Source organism: Cajanus cajan, chromosome 3, assembly GCF_000230855.2.
Source record: "Cajanus cajan strain Asha chromosome 3, NIPB_CcT2T_4, whole genome shotgun sequence".
NCBI lineage: Eukaryota > Viridiplantae > Streptophyta > Magnoliopsida > Fabales > Fabaceae > Cajanus > Cajanus cajan.
In genome coordinates, this window is record NC_138519.1 from 2,045,269 (window position 1) to 2,061,974 (window position 16,706).

The 16,706-nt window shown below is 27.7% G+C and overlaps 1 protein-coding gene and 1 long non-coding RNA gene across 2 annotated transcripts; one reads left to right on the forward strand and one right to left on the reverse strand.

The window, feature by feature from the left end:
- The first annotated feature begins 3,295 nt into the window (after positions 1-3,295).
- Positions 3,296-4,715, forward strand: LOC109799979 (acidic endochitinase). Its single transcript, XM_020360655.3, has 2 exons — positions 3,296-3,673; positions 3,949-4,715. Exons 1-2 carry the CDS (start codon positions 3,318-3,320, stop codon positions 4,472-4,474), a joined length of 882 nt encoding a protein of 293 aa, XP_020216244.2. The 5' UTR covers positions 3,296-3,317; the 3' UTR covers positions 4,475-4,715.
- A 919-nt stretch (positions 4,716-5,634) lies between these two features.
- Positions 5,635-6,691, reverse strand: LOC114916165 (uncharacterized). Its single transcript, XR_003804508.2, has 2 exons — positions 6,176-6,691; positions 5,635-5,902 (listed from the first exon to the last, which is right to left on the reverse strand). It is a non-coding gene; the product is annotated as an uncharacterized LOC114916165 (long non-coding RNA).
- Between the last annotated feature and the right edge of the window lie 10,015 nt (positions 6,692-16,706).

Genomic DNA, 16,706 nt, shown 5'->3' on the forward strand with positions numbered 1-16,706 from the left:
TATTATTAAATTTTGGTTTAAATAAATAATAACATTTCTTTCTGAATTTACTGAATTTTTAAAGTTTAATACATTATTTGGTTTTTAAATTTTTTTAGAAATTTTTAAATAGATTTTTAAACTAAAAATTATAATTAAATCCTTTATCATTTGATCCCTCTGAAATATAAAAAAGGTGAATGACCTGATTATAATTTTTTTAGCTTAAGAATTTAATTAAAAAATTCTCAAAAAAATTCAAATTCAAATTATATACTATATTTTCTTTATTTAAATATTTTTTTTAAAGCTCCGTGAATATTTAACACCCCATTATTTTATGTGCATACATATTTTGTTTCGGTTGACAAAAATATTAGAAAGAAAACTAATTATTTTTAATAAAAATAGCTGAACCTGATCTATATATTCCGAAATCGTGATTCGTGTTCCAATTCTGATGAAATAACTCCTGGGGTCTCATTCGACAAAAGTTGATCCATTTTAAAATACCAAACCTGGTTGTATTAATTAATTATTTACCTGTACAACAGCACGTAGGCATGCAAGAGTAAAATTTGTGTACCAAGCACAATTTTTTAATATATCACAAATATAGTTTACTTACTATTCGAGTATAGAACAAGCACTAATCAAGTTCCCAACTTTACACGGCCGATCGTAGCATTTTATGGAATTTAGACAAAATAATAAATTAACACCCCTCAAATATAAGTATAAAATGAAATAGACATATAATTTTATTAAGTTAATTATAAATTTTATTATATTAAATGCATAATATAATTTTAGAGAAAATATTGAAGATCTCACATTACATAAAATAAGGTCATAATAATATATATAACTGAGAAGTAATCATTATCTTACAAATCAGTTATGAAAAAATGAGTTTAAATTCTTAACCTACTCTTTAATATAGTATTAGAACATGTAAAGAACTTGTCCTAACGAGTGTTATTGAACTTATCAAATTACTCACTATCAAATCACCTATAAATATTCAATTTTGCAAACTTCATGCTCGAGATGTGTAATTATTAACATGAAGGGATGTGCTGGAGATCTCACATCGTCTAAGAATAAAGTCATAATGTATAAAAGTGGAGAGCAATGTATATAACTGAAAAATAATCCTTATTTTACAAATCGATTTTGTAAGAATGAGTTAGATTTTTAATTTACTTTTTAAGAGATGACAAATATAATATTAATTGTGTAATATTTTTTAAATAGGAAAAATTAAAACAAATTCTTTAAGTATCAACTACAAATTTCATTAAGTGGATTTTTCTTTTTTATTTTTGGATATATTAAACTTAGAGAGTGGATGAAATATGATATTGAGAGTAAATTTTTAATTTTTTTTTTTCAGTGTCCTTGTTTAATATGAAGCTAAAAGACAATTCTAATAATAAAAATTGAAAAATAGTTTATTTTCATAAATAAAAAAAATAAATTGAATGACAATTAAAACATAAACGTAAAATCCTTTATTTAAAAAACGTACAAAAAATATAAAATGAATTCAAGGTTTTAAGATACATACAAATATGAAATAGGAAGTATTTTTTATTCTTTTTCTTAAAATATGAGACTAAAAAAATTGGGTCCCTCCCAATTAGAGGTTTTTAGACAACTGTACTCCTAAACTATCTTCAAAACTTGGCTTTGCAACGTTGGATATAAGTAGCTCTCTCTCTCTCTTTTGACAATATATGTAGCTGTTTTAATCAAACAGTCATATTCATGACTTATAAATTGCATATTAGTCCCTGCATAAATAAGGAGAGATGGCTGTTGTAACATCCCTTATTTTCTTTGCACTCAAGGGTTTAAATAGATCACCAAACTTAATTTTTAAGATTTTTACGGTGAGTATAATTCAATGACTGTAAATTTATAGGTTATAAAACTCTCTGAATACATACCATTTAAGCTTATTCTACTTCCTTTTCCTAACAATGCCTTGTGGGCAGGGTCAGGTATAGGTGAAGATGAGTTCATATTAGAAGTGTGTGAAGATATTCCAGTATATTTCTCAGAAATGAATGACTATTTTTCTTTTGGTTAACCAATGTCTCATCATCACTCATCAAGACCAATAATCAAAAAGAAACTTCTGAACATTTGGTGAAAGTGAAACTCAAATTTCAACATATTCTCATTATAGTCAATCGAGCAAATTGCCAAGAAACTGCTTGAAAGTTGAAAACACCTAAAGGCATATTGTTGACGTAATTGCCCGAAGCCGAGTGCATAAACAGATAAACTTGTAGGAACCAGAATATTGTTGAGGGCAAATGAATTATTTTTCTCATGCAAATTACAATTTTAGATATATGACAGGACTAGTTAAAAAACACATTTGATAGAACTAGTATATGTTAACTCATGCAACGGGACATTTACAACAAAATTGTCATATAGTGACATATACTCTATAGTGACAATATACATGTCACTAAAAATTACTTTTACCCACGCAATAATTACAATATATGTTAGTATATTATTAAAAAGTATGGATATACACTACAGTGACACACAAAATATATTGTTAAATCTCATTCAAAATAAACACTATAATTGTGTGTAACTATATGTCAAATAGATATATACTTACATATATTGTACCTATAGTGACACTTTTCGTATGTCACTGCATGTAACATTTCTTGTAGTATAATATTGAATGTAGTATATAATTGTTATTTGCAAAAAAATTAAAAAAAAATTACAGCCAAAACTTGAAACAATTAATGACTTATTTCATCTACCATAACCGTCTCACTCACGACCAAAAATTGAGCCATCATTAGTTAGAAGAAAAAATTTGAGCCATCAATTTTTCGTCCTGTAAAAGTCCAGTACTTCCAAGTCTTTAACTTAAAGGCAAGAACTTTGAAACAAACTTGAGAGAGGAAGAATATTTTTCTTTTCATTCAATGCATAGCTTTAATTCATTTAGTGAAAGATTAATCTCACTAATTATATTGTAATTATTGTTAATCTAACAAATTTTTGTACATGACAAAGATGGAACACATTATCCGTTGAATAAATTGTCCCCACAGTGAGAATAAGAGTATCTAATCTTACACTTGTTCACACAAATACTTTGAACCCTTTTTTCCTCGAACCATCAAGCCTCATTGACTCATTAATTTCCTCATAAAGGTCCAGGCATTCCCACATGGTAAATTTTCTTCCACAAGACGTGAAGACTTGGAAAATTTTCCCCGATGCACTAATATAAATAGATGAACTCATGCTAGATTGAAGGCAAGCAACAAATTAACCATTTGATTTGCATTATGGCATCTCAAGTACTAACCCCATTAGCCCTTGTTTTCCTTATGTTCACAACCCTGTTCGATGCCTCTATTGCGGGTGTCATTTCTATTTACTGGGGGCAGAATGGGGCAGAGGGTACTTTGGCTGATACATGTAATAGTGGCAATTATGCCATTGTCAACATAGCTTTCCTATCCACATTTGGCAATGGAAACACTCCAAAGCTCAATCTTGCTGGCCATTGTGATGCATCCAATAATGGCTGCAGTTTCCTTAGCAATCAGATTAAGGCATGCCAGAATCAAGGTGTCAAGGTGATGCTTTCCATAGGAGGTAATGATGGGAACCATGACCTTTCTTCAGCTGTTGAAGCCAGGCAAATATTTTTTCCTCAACTTTATCATCCCATATAATCATTAACAGCTTATTTTTCCTATGAACTGGGTTTTTGAAATTGTTTGCTTTGCTAATAAAGATAAAACTGAAAATGTTTGTTTCATCGATTTTTGGTGAGAAAAATAATTTAATTTACTTTTCCTATAACTTTGTTATTCGTGTAAAGTATCTGCTTTTTTGTTCCTGATTAATCTCCACTGTGGGACCTAACTGATGACCTTTATAACTATGTTAGTCGTGCTTGATAAATTGCAGGACATTTGCAGAATACTTATGGAACAACTTTCTAGGGGGGCAATCAAACACTCGTCCACTAGGCAATGCAATTTTGGATGGGATTGACTTTGCCATAGTGACAGGCTCAACCCAACACTGGGATGAACTTGCTATGGCAATATCAGAGCATGGCAAACAGAAGAAGATATATCTAAGTGCAGCTCCTCAGTGTCCCATCCCAGATAAATGGCTAAGTAGTGCTATTGAAACTGGTCTATTTGACTACATTTGGGTCCAATTCTATAACAACCCTCCATGCCAATACAATGGGAATGCAGAAAATTTAAAAAACTATTGGAACAAGTGGATTGGAACCAAGGTTGGACAAGTTTTCTTGGGGTTGCCAGCTGCACAAGGTGCTGCTGGGAGTGGGTATGTTTCACCTGATGTGCTTAACTCTCAAGTGCTACCATTTATTAAAGGTTCTGCCAAGTATGGGGGTGTTATGCTTTGGTCTAAGTTCTATGATAATGGGTATAGTACAGCTATTAAGGCCAACGTGTGAGGGATAAGGCTTCATTCCATTCGGTCAGCTCTGATTGATTTCCTTGTTGATGCTTTCTGGACCAGTAATTATCAGACCCCGTGGAAAGATTAGAGAATAACTAGATAATAATGTATTTGAATATGAATGGATAGTAATAGACTAATACTATACTTAATCTTTTTACTCCTGCTAATAAAGTGCGGTGTCATCATGTGTAACAAATATCGAATCAAGTATGCTTAATGCTTTTAGTTATTCTTTCTAATTATATATATAGACCTATATCATTAAACCGGAAATTAGGGTAATATGAATCAAATGGAAAATTAAATTAAAGAATAGAAAACTAATTGCCAATTGAAAAATGGATTTTTATTCCAGAAAATAAACCTATCAAGTGGTTAGGATTAGAGTTTTACTTCACCAACTTATCTTTGGGAGTAGATATTCACTTTAAATTATTCACTACTTTAATTACTAACTTTAAGTCCTGTTGGCTTTAGATATAGGATAAAGTAAAGAAGCAGAATAAGGAAGGAGTAAGGAAATAACTGAATTTTATCGAAAATAACTTATATTCAAATACATTGAAATAACTGGATAAAAGTCATACTTTATTTATGAAGCTGTTATTAATAATTGAAGAATAAAATCTGAATCTAACTAATCTATTTAGGATACAATAACATATTTTTATCAACTAATTAATTAACTTATTCAAATTAAAATTAAAACGACAGCATCTAAACAAACATTCCCAATACTTTCTTTTTCACTTCTGGCATTCTCCCACTCCCTTTTACCCTTCTCCTCTTCTCAACATTCCTTCTGGTGCACCCACAAAGAAGTAGAAGACAGAGAAACCCCACCCCATATCAATTATGACCGCACCTTATTTCCTTTACAGTTTATCAACCCAAAAAGCATAGACCTTGTACCATGCAAAGTCTCCTGGAATCCTTTTAAATACAGCCTGTGAACCCCACGCATGAGCTTTTTCTTCTAGAAAAGTCTCTTCGGTCACTTTTCAATTTATGAATAAATAACGTGGAATTTAAAAATCGGTAGTATTAATCACATGATAATTGATATCATATCATATTAATTATATATCCACATTCCACAAGAAGAGAGAGAGAGAGAGGGAGAGAATAAGGGAGACTGCTAGAGAACTTCAGTAAATGAAAACTTGTTTAACTATATATTGATTAAAAAAAAAAGTAGATGCAAAAATCCTTACGGAGTTACAAGTACTTCAAAAATATTAGTACTTCATACACTGATCACCAATTGGGCTTAGAAAAAAATTACCACAACAGATGCTGAAATTAAGGAACAGTTATTACTACTCTGAAGCTCTAGATACATGGATGAAGCGGTTAATTCAAACCAATTGAAACAGTTGGCAACAGTGGACGCATGACCCTCCGTAGTTGCTGCTGAAGCCTGAAACGGGTACGGATGATGGCAAGCACGTGAGTGATGAACCATAACGTGTACATAACAAAACCAAATGATTCCCATGTTTCGGGCAGCAACATTAGGAGCAAGGAAATCAAGGAGAGTGAACCAAAGACGTGCATGAGTGTGTCAAAGTGAGGAAGCCGTATGGCAAACATGAGCCTACCCAAGCAGGCGAAGCAATAAAGAAGAAAGCTAGCAATGGAAATGGACATGGTCTTGGGATGAAGTTGAAATGGGGTGGGATTTCCGGGGTACCTGATTTGGAGAAAACCGATGAGTACAAAGAAGATGAAAGCAAGAAGGGTATGCAGAGGATCAGTTTCTATCGCTATGTTATGCACTTGGATGTAGAAGTTCACTTGAGTAGCTCTGCAACAACAAGAAGCGGGTCTTGGCCTTACGAGATCATCCATGGACTTGAAAATATAAGTAACTTGTGAAATGTTGAAAGAAGAGATGATTAAAGATAGAGAAGAGAGTGTCTATAAATAATGAATTGAATATGAGGTCGTGAATGGAAGCTACGTAGACATGCATGTAGTGAAGTCTACATGCATGTCTGTCAAATATCTGGCAAACACTGTCATGCACATTGACTTGGTCATAGTCAATTATATGAGTCTTTTAGAGTGATGTTTATGGGAAAGAAGGGTTTGTTTCTTTTGAAGTCGTCGACATAGAGCAATTTAATGGGAGTAGCTTATGAAGTTGTATATCAAAAGAACTAGTTATTGAAGTGCATGAGCATGAGGATAAAAGGAAGTTGAGTTGGGTGCAAGCTGTAAGAAGGAAAAGTGAAAATGAAGAGTGAGGGCGGTGTTTCACTCAGGAAGAATGTCAGAGGCCGTGGACGTGGATCAACGACGTCGTTTGGAGTAAAACCCATGGAAACTTAACTTTTGCGCTGGACTATGGATGAACTACAGATGCTGTAGTGAATTTGCGGTGCAGCTGGAACTGGAAGAGGCTCCTACTATTTTTTTTTTTCTGCAGAAGACAACTGGCAAAAATGTAATTGGTTAATTTGTTCTGCTTGCGGATTTGTGCGGTTGGGTGGGTGTTAGTGTTAGGGGTACGTACACAAAATTAAAAGTCAGCTAAACTTATAAAATTGTACCGAAATTAAAAGAAGTTCGTCACAATTGAATTCAATTGTACATTGAATTTAATTATTTTTTTATTTCATTAAATTAAATTATACTATAAAAATTTGAATTAAATTATAATTTGAACTACATTAAATAATTATCATACTTTAAATTGAAGTATTTTGATCTTTTTGTTCGTTAAAATATGACAAATTTATCAATTTTATTTTACTTTTTATTTTATAAATTATATATATATATATATATATATATATATATATATATATATATATCGAACAAAATAGATCTGATAAGTTTCAAGTCTAAAAATTTATCAAAACATGACAAATTTGTCAACTTTATTTTAATTTTAATTGGCTCGTCAAGTCCAACCAAATTGGCACAATTTTTTTGGATCATTTTTTAAAAAAAATATGGGTCATTGAACTATCGGGCTAATTCGTTAAAATAGAAAATTTTATACACATAATTTTTACTTTCATAAAAATAGTTTAGTTCAATTCAAATCAATTTTTAAAAAGTTCAATTTAATTCTTTTACAAACAATTTAATTTTTTATGGAGCAGTTTAGTTCGATTTATCACTAGTTCACTTCAATTTTCCACCATTTTGGTTTAATTCAATTTTTTTTACTCAACCCTAAAATGGACTATTCAAGTGAAGTAAATTTATCAAAAATATTAATAGGCTTCAATAGTTTTTCATCCCCATAAAATTTGCAATTTTTACTATTAGTTTTTTTTCATTATGGTTCTTGTAGAAAATTTTCTTCTCATTTTTATCCTTCTCTCATTTTTTAATCATATTATTAGTATAAAGTATGAAGTTTTTAATAACTAATTTTTCATCATACCTAAGTGACCATCTTTAATGGAGTATTCCTTTCAATCATACATGTTTTTTTATTCATTATATTCAAATTTGAAACATTATTTAAAAAGATTGAGCCTCTAGTAGCATTTAGATTTTAGATTAATGAATTATTGGCATCCTTGTCATAAGCCATAAGTAAATATAACGGAGAAAAGTTAAAAAAATAAATAAAATAAATCAAACAAATTATAGAAAGTAAAATTTAAAAATATCAATAGTATCTCTCTAATGTATAGTAGTCCCTTTTTCTAAACCGTAAGATTAACATACATCTCAAGTTGTACATTACAAGATTTATAAGTCAAATATTAATGTTGGGATATAAATAAGTCTTACATTAATAAAATAAGAGAAAAATAATAATTTATAAAATACAAGCATATTTCAATGATAAAGAAACCTTTTGGATGATGATCAAAAGTAAAATCATAAGGGCGCTCAAAGTAGACAATATTCCATCATTGTGAAATTGTATGTGAAATAACCTTATAAAAATAATACTTATTAAAAGGTCTTTAGTCATTTTTGCTAAGAAAAATATAGCAATGCTGAATGAGAAAAAGAAAAGTATAATTTTCAAGCCATCAATCAATCAGATTCACGATGAAGCTGTTAACTATTCAAATCTATTGAAGTAGTTGGCAACAAAGGATCCACCACCCTACCATTATTAAAAAAAGTGATTTTTTTTTATAAAAAAATATTCGTAGAAATTTTTTTATGAATTTTTTCAATAATAATTTTATTAAAAAAATTACGAATTTATTTGCAAAAAATAATTTACAGATATTTCTATAAATTTTTTATAAAAAATAATCTACAAAAAAAATTTACTACAATTTTAATGATCATAGAAATTTTTGCAATGATTAAAAATTATAGAAAATATTGTAAGAATTTTATTTTGTTGCTTAAGATTTTCTTGTAAAAATAAATTCGCAAGTAATGTTTACCAAGTGGTAGAAAAACTTAATTATTCTTGTGGATTTTCCTACCAATATTAATCCGCAGGAAAAATAAAAAAATATTTAAATTTATAAGTTTAATAATTAAAAGATTTTAAAATTAAAAATGTTATTTTACTAAATTATTTATAAATATATCATTTTAATTAATTTTAATTTTAATTAAATTAAATATATAAAATTTATAAATATGATAATTTAATGATAATGAGTTTTAATTTAATGATAACTTATAAAATTTTAAAATTAAAATTATTTACTTAATAAAATATTATTTTCCTGAATTATTTATAAATATTTCATAAAAATTAATTTTAATTTAAAATATTACAAAATTAAAAAATTAAATATTTATTTTAATAAAATGTATAAATATAATGATGATGAGTTTTAATTTAATGATAGTTTAAAATAAAATTATTTAATAAAAAACTAATTTTTAAAAAATATTGAATATTTAAGAGTTAAAATAATTTATAATAGTATAATTTTGTTGTTCAATATAATGAATTAATTTTTTTTTTTTAAAGACATGATCTAATTAATATTTTTTTTAAAAAAAATTCAAGTCTCACATCAATTGAAAATAAAACAATTAATGAACATATAAGTTAGGACAACATTTACTTTACAAGTTAATTTATATGATTGAGTATTAGACTTATAATTTACAATTTAAGAGTTTAATTAAAAAGTTATGTTCTATATATATGTTGGAGGAATGTATTACTTAAAGGTAAAATTTCATAAAAAATTTGCAAGAATAATATTTGCCGTGAATTTTTATACAAAATTCAGATGAAAAATTCATATAATAAAAGAAATTATGTACTCATTTGTTGGCATTGCACTCGCCTTCTGATTATGAGTGATGAACCACAAGTAGATAATGAAACCTAATGATTCCCACGTGTCGGGTAGAAACATCAAGTACGAGAGACCAAACACGTACATGAGTGTGTCAAAGTGAGGATGCACATGAAGAACCCATTTAACAAACTTAGGCTACCCCAGAAGTCAAAACTTTTATAATAGTAGATTTAACATTAATTCAATCCTAAAAAATTAGTTTATAAAATAAGAGTTACTTTTTATTTATATATTATTTAATTATCTAATCTCTGGTCGGTCTTGGTCGATGTAAGATTTAGATTTTTTCCAATACGAATAATAAGCAAGAAAGCTAGCAATGGAAACTGAGATGATATTTGGATGAACCTGAAATGGGGTTGAGTTTTCTGGATATCTTATTTGAAGAAAAGCGAGAAGTACACAGAACACATGAAAGAAACAAAAGCATGCAGAGGATTGGTTTCTATTATTGACATGTTACATATATACTTGGATATGTACGACATTGAAGCTCACTTTGAAAGCACGATCAGCCATGTAATAGAAAGCCCTGAGAAATTAAAGATAAAGATGAGAGTGTGTATTAGATCGACGCAGGGACTACGTACACTGAATTAATGAAAAGGAAGGAAAAGGAACATTTAGCATGTTTCAGACTCAAATATTCATCAATTCAACAAGTGCATCAACCAAGTCACAAGTATGTATTATTATAGATGCCATAAAGAAGCTTTTGAGGGAGTCATGGAATATTCAACCTTAAGGGAGAGGAAAGGGAATGGCTGTGCGATCACCTAACAAAGTTGGGTTCAAAAACTGGAATTGGACACTCCCTCGGGTGGAGTGCAGTTCCTCCGGTTGTAATTTTTCTTGTTTTGTTTTTGGTTCTTTATCATACTTTATCAAAACAAAACAAAACAAATAATAATAATAATTATTATTATTATTATGTATGATACCTTAACTAAATGTGACATGTAATAAATTTTGTATGATTCTTTATGTGGTTACCAGATATTAATTAAATACTATTTTCAATTCTTTATAATAACCGTTTACAAAGACGCGATGAGAATCAAATTTCATGATTATGCAGTTAAACCGGAAAGCATGGGTCTGTTCACTCCAATGCTGACAATTGTGCTGCGCTGCCTTCTCCATACTATTTTCATGATATGAAAATACAGTCAAATTAAAGCAAATTTTGATAGGGACGGGATTCGATCCCGAGTGCTGCGTGTGTTTTTCTACTTTCTAAATCACTAAAAAAAAAAAGATGAATTAAAAAACTAACTTTTAAATAAAAGTTATGTTTAATTATGTTTTTAATCTTTTAAATTTGAGTAATGTATTTTTTTATCTTAAAATTTAAAATTTGTGTTTTTAATCTCCAAAATATTAAAATTTATTATTTTGATCATCAAATTTAAAACTTATCATTAGTTCATGTAATATTTAAAAATATCACTTTAGTCTTTATATATATTTTTTAATTAAATATGTCTTTAATCCTTATTAAATCAGAAGTTTTGGTTTTGGTTATTATAAAAAAATTTCTTTGTTTTTCATCCTTAAAAAATTTAGAATGATTTTTTAGTCCACATTATCATTAATCATTTTTAACTACTTGTTTGTTCACTAAAATGTTTTATATGTTTTTTAAATTGTTAAGGATAGTATATTAGTGTATGACACTTCTAAAAAGCTTCATAAGTTATTAACATAAATATTATTTATATATTTTAAAATTATTATAAGGGACAAAAATAAATTTTTAATTTTAGAGGAATGAAAAGTAAAGAAAAATATTTTTACAGGGACTAAATCCAAAGTTTATTCATTTTATAAGGACAAAAATATTTTATAAGAATTAAAAATAATTTTTTACTAGTTTTAAAAGAATAAAAAATTAAGAATTTCTTTTAAAAGGAACTAAATCAAATCTGACACATTATAAAGACTAAAAATATATTTAAGTCTATTTTTTATTCTCAAATTAATTAAAACATGTTTTAAATTCTCAAAATATAACAATTATTATTTTAGCTATCTACTCAAATGTTATTAATTAATTTGTTGCACATAATTCTTCTACTAGTGTCATTGAAAAATATCACACTAAATTAATTGATACTACAAAACTTATTTAAACAATCGGTGTCAATTATGTTATTAGCGATTATGAGAGACTAAAAGTCTAAAACAATATTTTTTAAAAAATATATAGAGAGTGATTAAAAATATAAAATTTAAATTTGAAGGGCTAAAATAATAATTTTATATTTTGGGACTAAAAACAAATGATTTAAATTTGAAGGATCAAAAAAATATATACAAGAACTAAAATAATATTTTTTAAAATTACAAACACTAAAAATACAAGTTTTAAATTTGGAAGACAAAAAAATAACTACTCCAAATTTGGAGGAATAAAAAATATAATTAAGCATAAAATTTATTTAAAAGAGAAAATTAATTAGAATGGCATTAATTTTAGGAATTTAAAAAAAGAAAGTAAGAAAGACAAAAAAGGGGCATGTGTGTGTGAATATCATGTACCAATTATTTATTTGCAAAATTAATATTTAAAATTGAACGTGTGAAATCATTTATTGCAAAATTAATATTTAAAATTGAACGTGTGAAATCATGATAAATGAAGGAAAGAGTGCTAGTGAAAGGAGTGAGTGATTGAAAAAAAAAATTAAACATCAAAGTCAAGTGAACAAGAACGAGGTGAATGTAAAGTTGAAAATTTGAACGTTGAAGGTAAAGGAGTTCATAAAGTCGAAAAATTAGAAGAAAAAAAAATATTAAGAGTATTATGGAAAAGAGATAGAATATATATATATATATATATATATAATCGATGTGAATTATTAATGTAGGAAAATGTATATATCATGAAGCAAATCCTAAATCTAAACCTTTCAAAGTGGGTCATCCAATGCAGTCAAATAACAGTAGAACAATAGGTAGTCAACCAATTTATCCAACTTAATTTTTCATAAGCCTAAAAGTTTAATCCGCCACAAGTTGATATGTTAAATGGATTGATTTGCTTAAATTAAAATAAATAAGTAAAAACTTATTGAACTTTATAAAGAAAATCTCTTAATTACAACGGTTAACAATAGGAAAAAAACTTGTCAAAAGAAAAAGTAAATATCAACTATAACTAACTTAATTAACTTATAATATAAAATTAATCATATAAAATTAATCACAAAATATTAATAAAAAAAATATTAAATTGATATTAATCTTTATAATTCATAATTCGTATCTTTAAAATTTAATCAATATTAATGTATAATACCATAACTAATATTTGAGAACAAAAACAAGTAAATTAAATGAGTTTGTTCGTGAATCAACTCAGTTTTATCATAAGGCATAAATTAGTTTGTGATTAGTCAGATTGCAAGTAGAACAAACTTAAAGTTTTTTTTATAAATTAGAACGAAATAAGTTTTTCTAATCTAATCCATCTCAAACACATGAGAAACTGCAGAACCATGTAAGGCACAAGGCCAATAAAATCTTACTTTTATGTCTCCATATTATTTGAAGCATTAAAATATTATTTTATTTTTAATAAATTATTTAGTATTAATTTAAACTATTAGACAATAATTTTATCATGATAAAACATTTTATTTACTAATATTTTAATTAGTTAAATTTTATAATTGTAACGCCCGATTCTAACGCCCAATTTATATAATAATAATTATATATTTTCTTATATAATATTTTCACAATTATATCGTTAACAATATTTTTTTTTTTTTTCATAATAAAGATAAAGGTAAAGAACAATCATATTTTGTAAATTTAATACATGATATATCGTTCTAAAATATTTACAATAATGTATTATTTTACACAATATATTTTTCTTTCACTTTTATTACAATATTTACATTGATAGTGAAAATAAATTTACAAAAATTGTAATAGATTCATCAAATAGCCTCCTTCCAAGGAATACCACAGCTATACCAACTGCAAAATGATCTGGAATCCAAAATAGATCCATCTATTTTGTAATATATTTAATTTATAAAAACAAAGAAAAGAGAGGAGTAAGAACAATATCCAATAAATACAATAATTCAAAAGAATAAACGGAATTATTTGTAATCAATATTAAACGTATATATATGTATATATATAAATATAAATATATATACAACTCATATATTAGATTTTCATGATACAATAAAATTTGAATTATACTTGTAGTGACTAGTCAGGATAAATGAGCATCATCATAACATCAACCAATAAAAGGATATTTCACCTTAATCAACAATAGGATATTTCACCTTCATTTCTTACTCATTTAAATCCCCAAGGTCAAACCTCCAGCTACAAATAATTCAAACTTTATCTTCTATGACCATAGAACAATATTTATCTTCATAAATACGTGAAGAAATAATAACAATATGAGTCAAAGAGACTTTAACAAAATTATATCATAGTTAATAATTATAAATATATTTACATTAAATATATTTACGTAAAAAGAATATATTAATAGTACCAATAATATAAATAAAAATGACAATCATTATAAAATAATGAAACAATATAAAATATGAACACCTTAATAATTATTATAGACAAAAATAATCAAAGGTTAAGCAAATAAATGAGGTTAGGGACACCCCACTGAATAAATATACATAAAAAATAACATAAATAAATAAAAATAGTAGTAGATAAAATTTTAAAGAGATAAGGTTCTCCTCCCCCTTACCTGGATAAGTAAGAGCTAAAACTTGAGCAGAATCTCGATTCTCTCTTTCTTTCTCTCTTTCCCTCTTTCTTTCTCTTTCTCTTTCTCTCTCTCTCTCTCTCTCCCTCTTTCTCTTTCTCTTTCTCTTTCTCTCTCTAAATTTCCACTTCTGGCTGTATGATTTTTCATAGCCCCCTGCCTCCTATTTATAGGCAATCTGACGCACCCGGAACGTCCCGTACTGATTTCGGAACGGCCCGTTCCGGAACGTTCAAATATGCGTAAAATTCTCAACTGGAACGGCCCGTTCTAATATCGGAACGGCCCGTTTTCAAAAAGCAGAACTGCCCGTTCTGAAACCAGAATGGCCCGTTCTCAATCTCATCAGAACGGCCCGTTCTCCCTCCGGAACGGCCCGTTCTCCTTGTTGGAACGGCCTGTTCTGGACCCGTTCTCAACTTGGAATTTCAGTATATTTTTATTGCTTGGAACGGCCCGTTCCAATTTTGGAACAGCCCGTTCCAAGTTACCCTTTTATCCCTCAAACTTTAATAAAATTGCGAAAATGCCATTAATAATAAAATTACAAAAATACCCTTATTCATTTATTAAAATTACAAAATGCCATTAATTACAAAAATACCTTTTTTAAAAAAATTGGGGTGTTACAATAATCATAAGATACGAATATAAATATTTAAGTGCAATCTCATTATTTATTTTTAAAAAAAGTTTATAAAAAAAAAAACACACACACACACATATTTTACATCTATTTTAAATTCTACCTCTTCCTACCCTAAAAAAATCTCTAAAATTAGTAGAGTAAAAATTTACCCAACAAGTTTTATGATTATTATACAAAAATGATATTTAAGTGAAAATTTTTAATAATGAAATCATATGTTAACAAAAAAATATTAAATATAAACTTTATATTAGATCTCATAATTTTTAGAGACAACCTAGTGGGCCGAGTTGGTTCGTAGTTTATTACTGATTTTCACAGCTAAACCTAAATCAAAGTAAAATTTGCTTCCAATATTCAATATTGTGAGTCCATTAGTTGGAAGGGTTAAAAAAATGGAATGGTTACGTTATGCTAAACATTGGCGACGCCAGCCGTAGACCATCGTCGGCGCATGGCTCTAACCAAAACGTTGGCCAAAGTCAGGTTGTTCTACACGGACAGGACACGGTGCTGTCCCCAAAACATATAATTAACCTTTGTAATATTGGATCTTCATATATATGTAATTTATCTTCTCTATAACTATTTTTTATATTAATTTATTCATATATTACTAATGCAACTAATATTTTGAAATATTTTATATATATATGAAACTTGATGCATATATATATTTATCAATTAACCTTTGTAATATTGGCTATGTAATTATTTTGTATTTGTTTATATAACTTAAAACTAAATAAGAAATTAATTACTGTTATTATATAATAATAAAAATCTTTATTTATTGTTATCTATTAAATAATTTCTGAAAAATTAACTTTTATTTTATTTCTCTTTTATTTCCTTTCAACCAAACAATTTCTATTTTCACTTTATATTAAAGAAGAAAACAAATAACTTTGTTAAAGAAAAGAATATAAATTTAATTTTTAATATTGTATTTATATTTGAAGGTCCCGTCTTATTATCTATTTCATTATTTTTTTATTGAGTATGTTTATTGTTGACATGCCAATTCATAATTCAAAATTAATACATAATATGTATTTACCATTCAAATTTCTTGATATTGTCTTTTAAGTCTTTCACGTTTTATTTTTGTCAAACATTGTAAGTGGCGTTTTATTTTTGTCAAACATTGTAGGTGGTGTGATTTAGTAGAAGGTTGTTGTTAGTTAAGTTGGTTTAGATTTAGAAGGGATGCATATAAATTTTCTTGAAAAAGGGGTTCATAACTTCATTTTTCATAAAAGAGAGATTAGAGAGTTTCTCTATAATCTTCCCTCCCTTTCTTCACTAAGACCCTTTCCTCCTCACTTCTTGTAGTTAATCCAACTTAGTTGGTGTGAGTGATTCGAAGCCTCAGAGCCAAGAGTCTCCAAGTTGAAGTTGTATGGAGCTTGTCGTCTTCTCCGTTCCTCTTGTCGATTCTAGATCATCAACGAGGTAAGAGAAACTTGTTTTTATTCTTGATGTTACATGTTGAATGTGTTGTTAATTTGCCCATTGGCCGGTGGCTTGAATTGTTGTTTTTGAGATGATT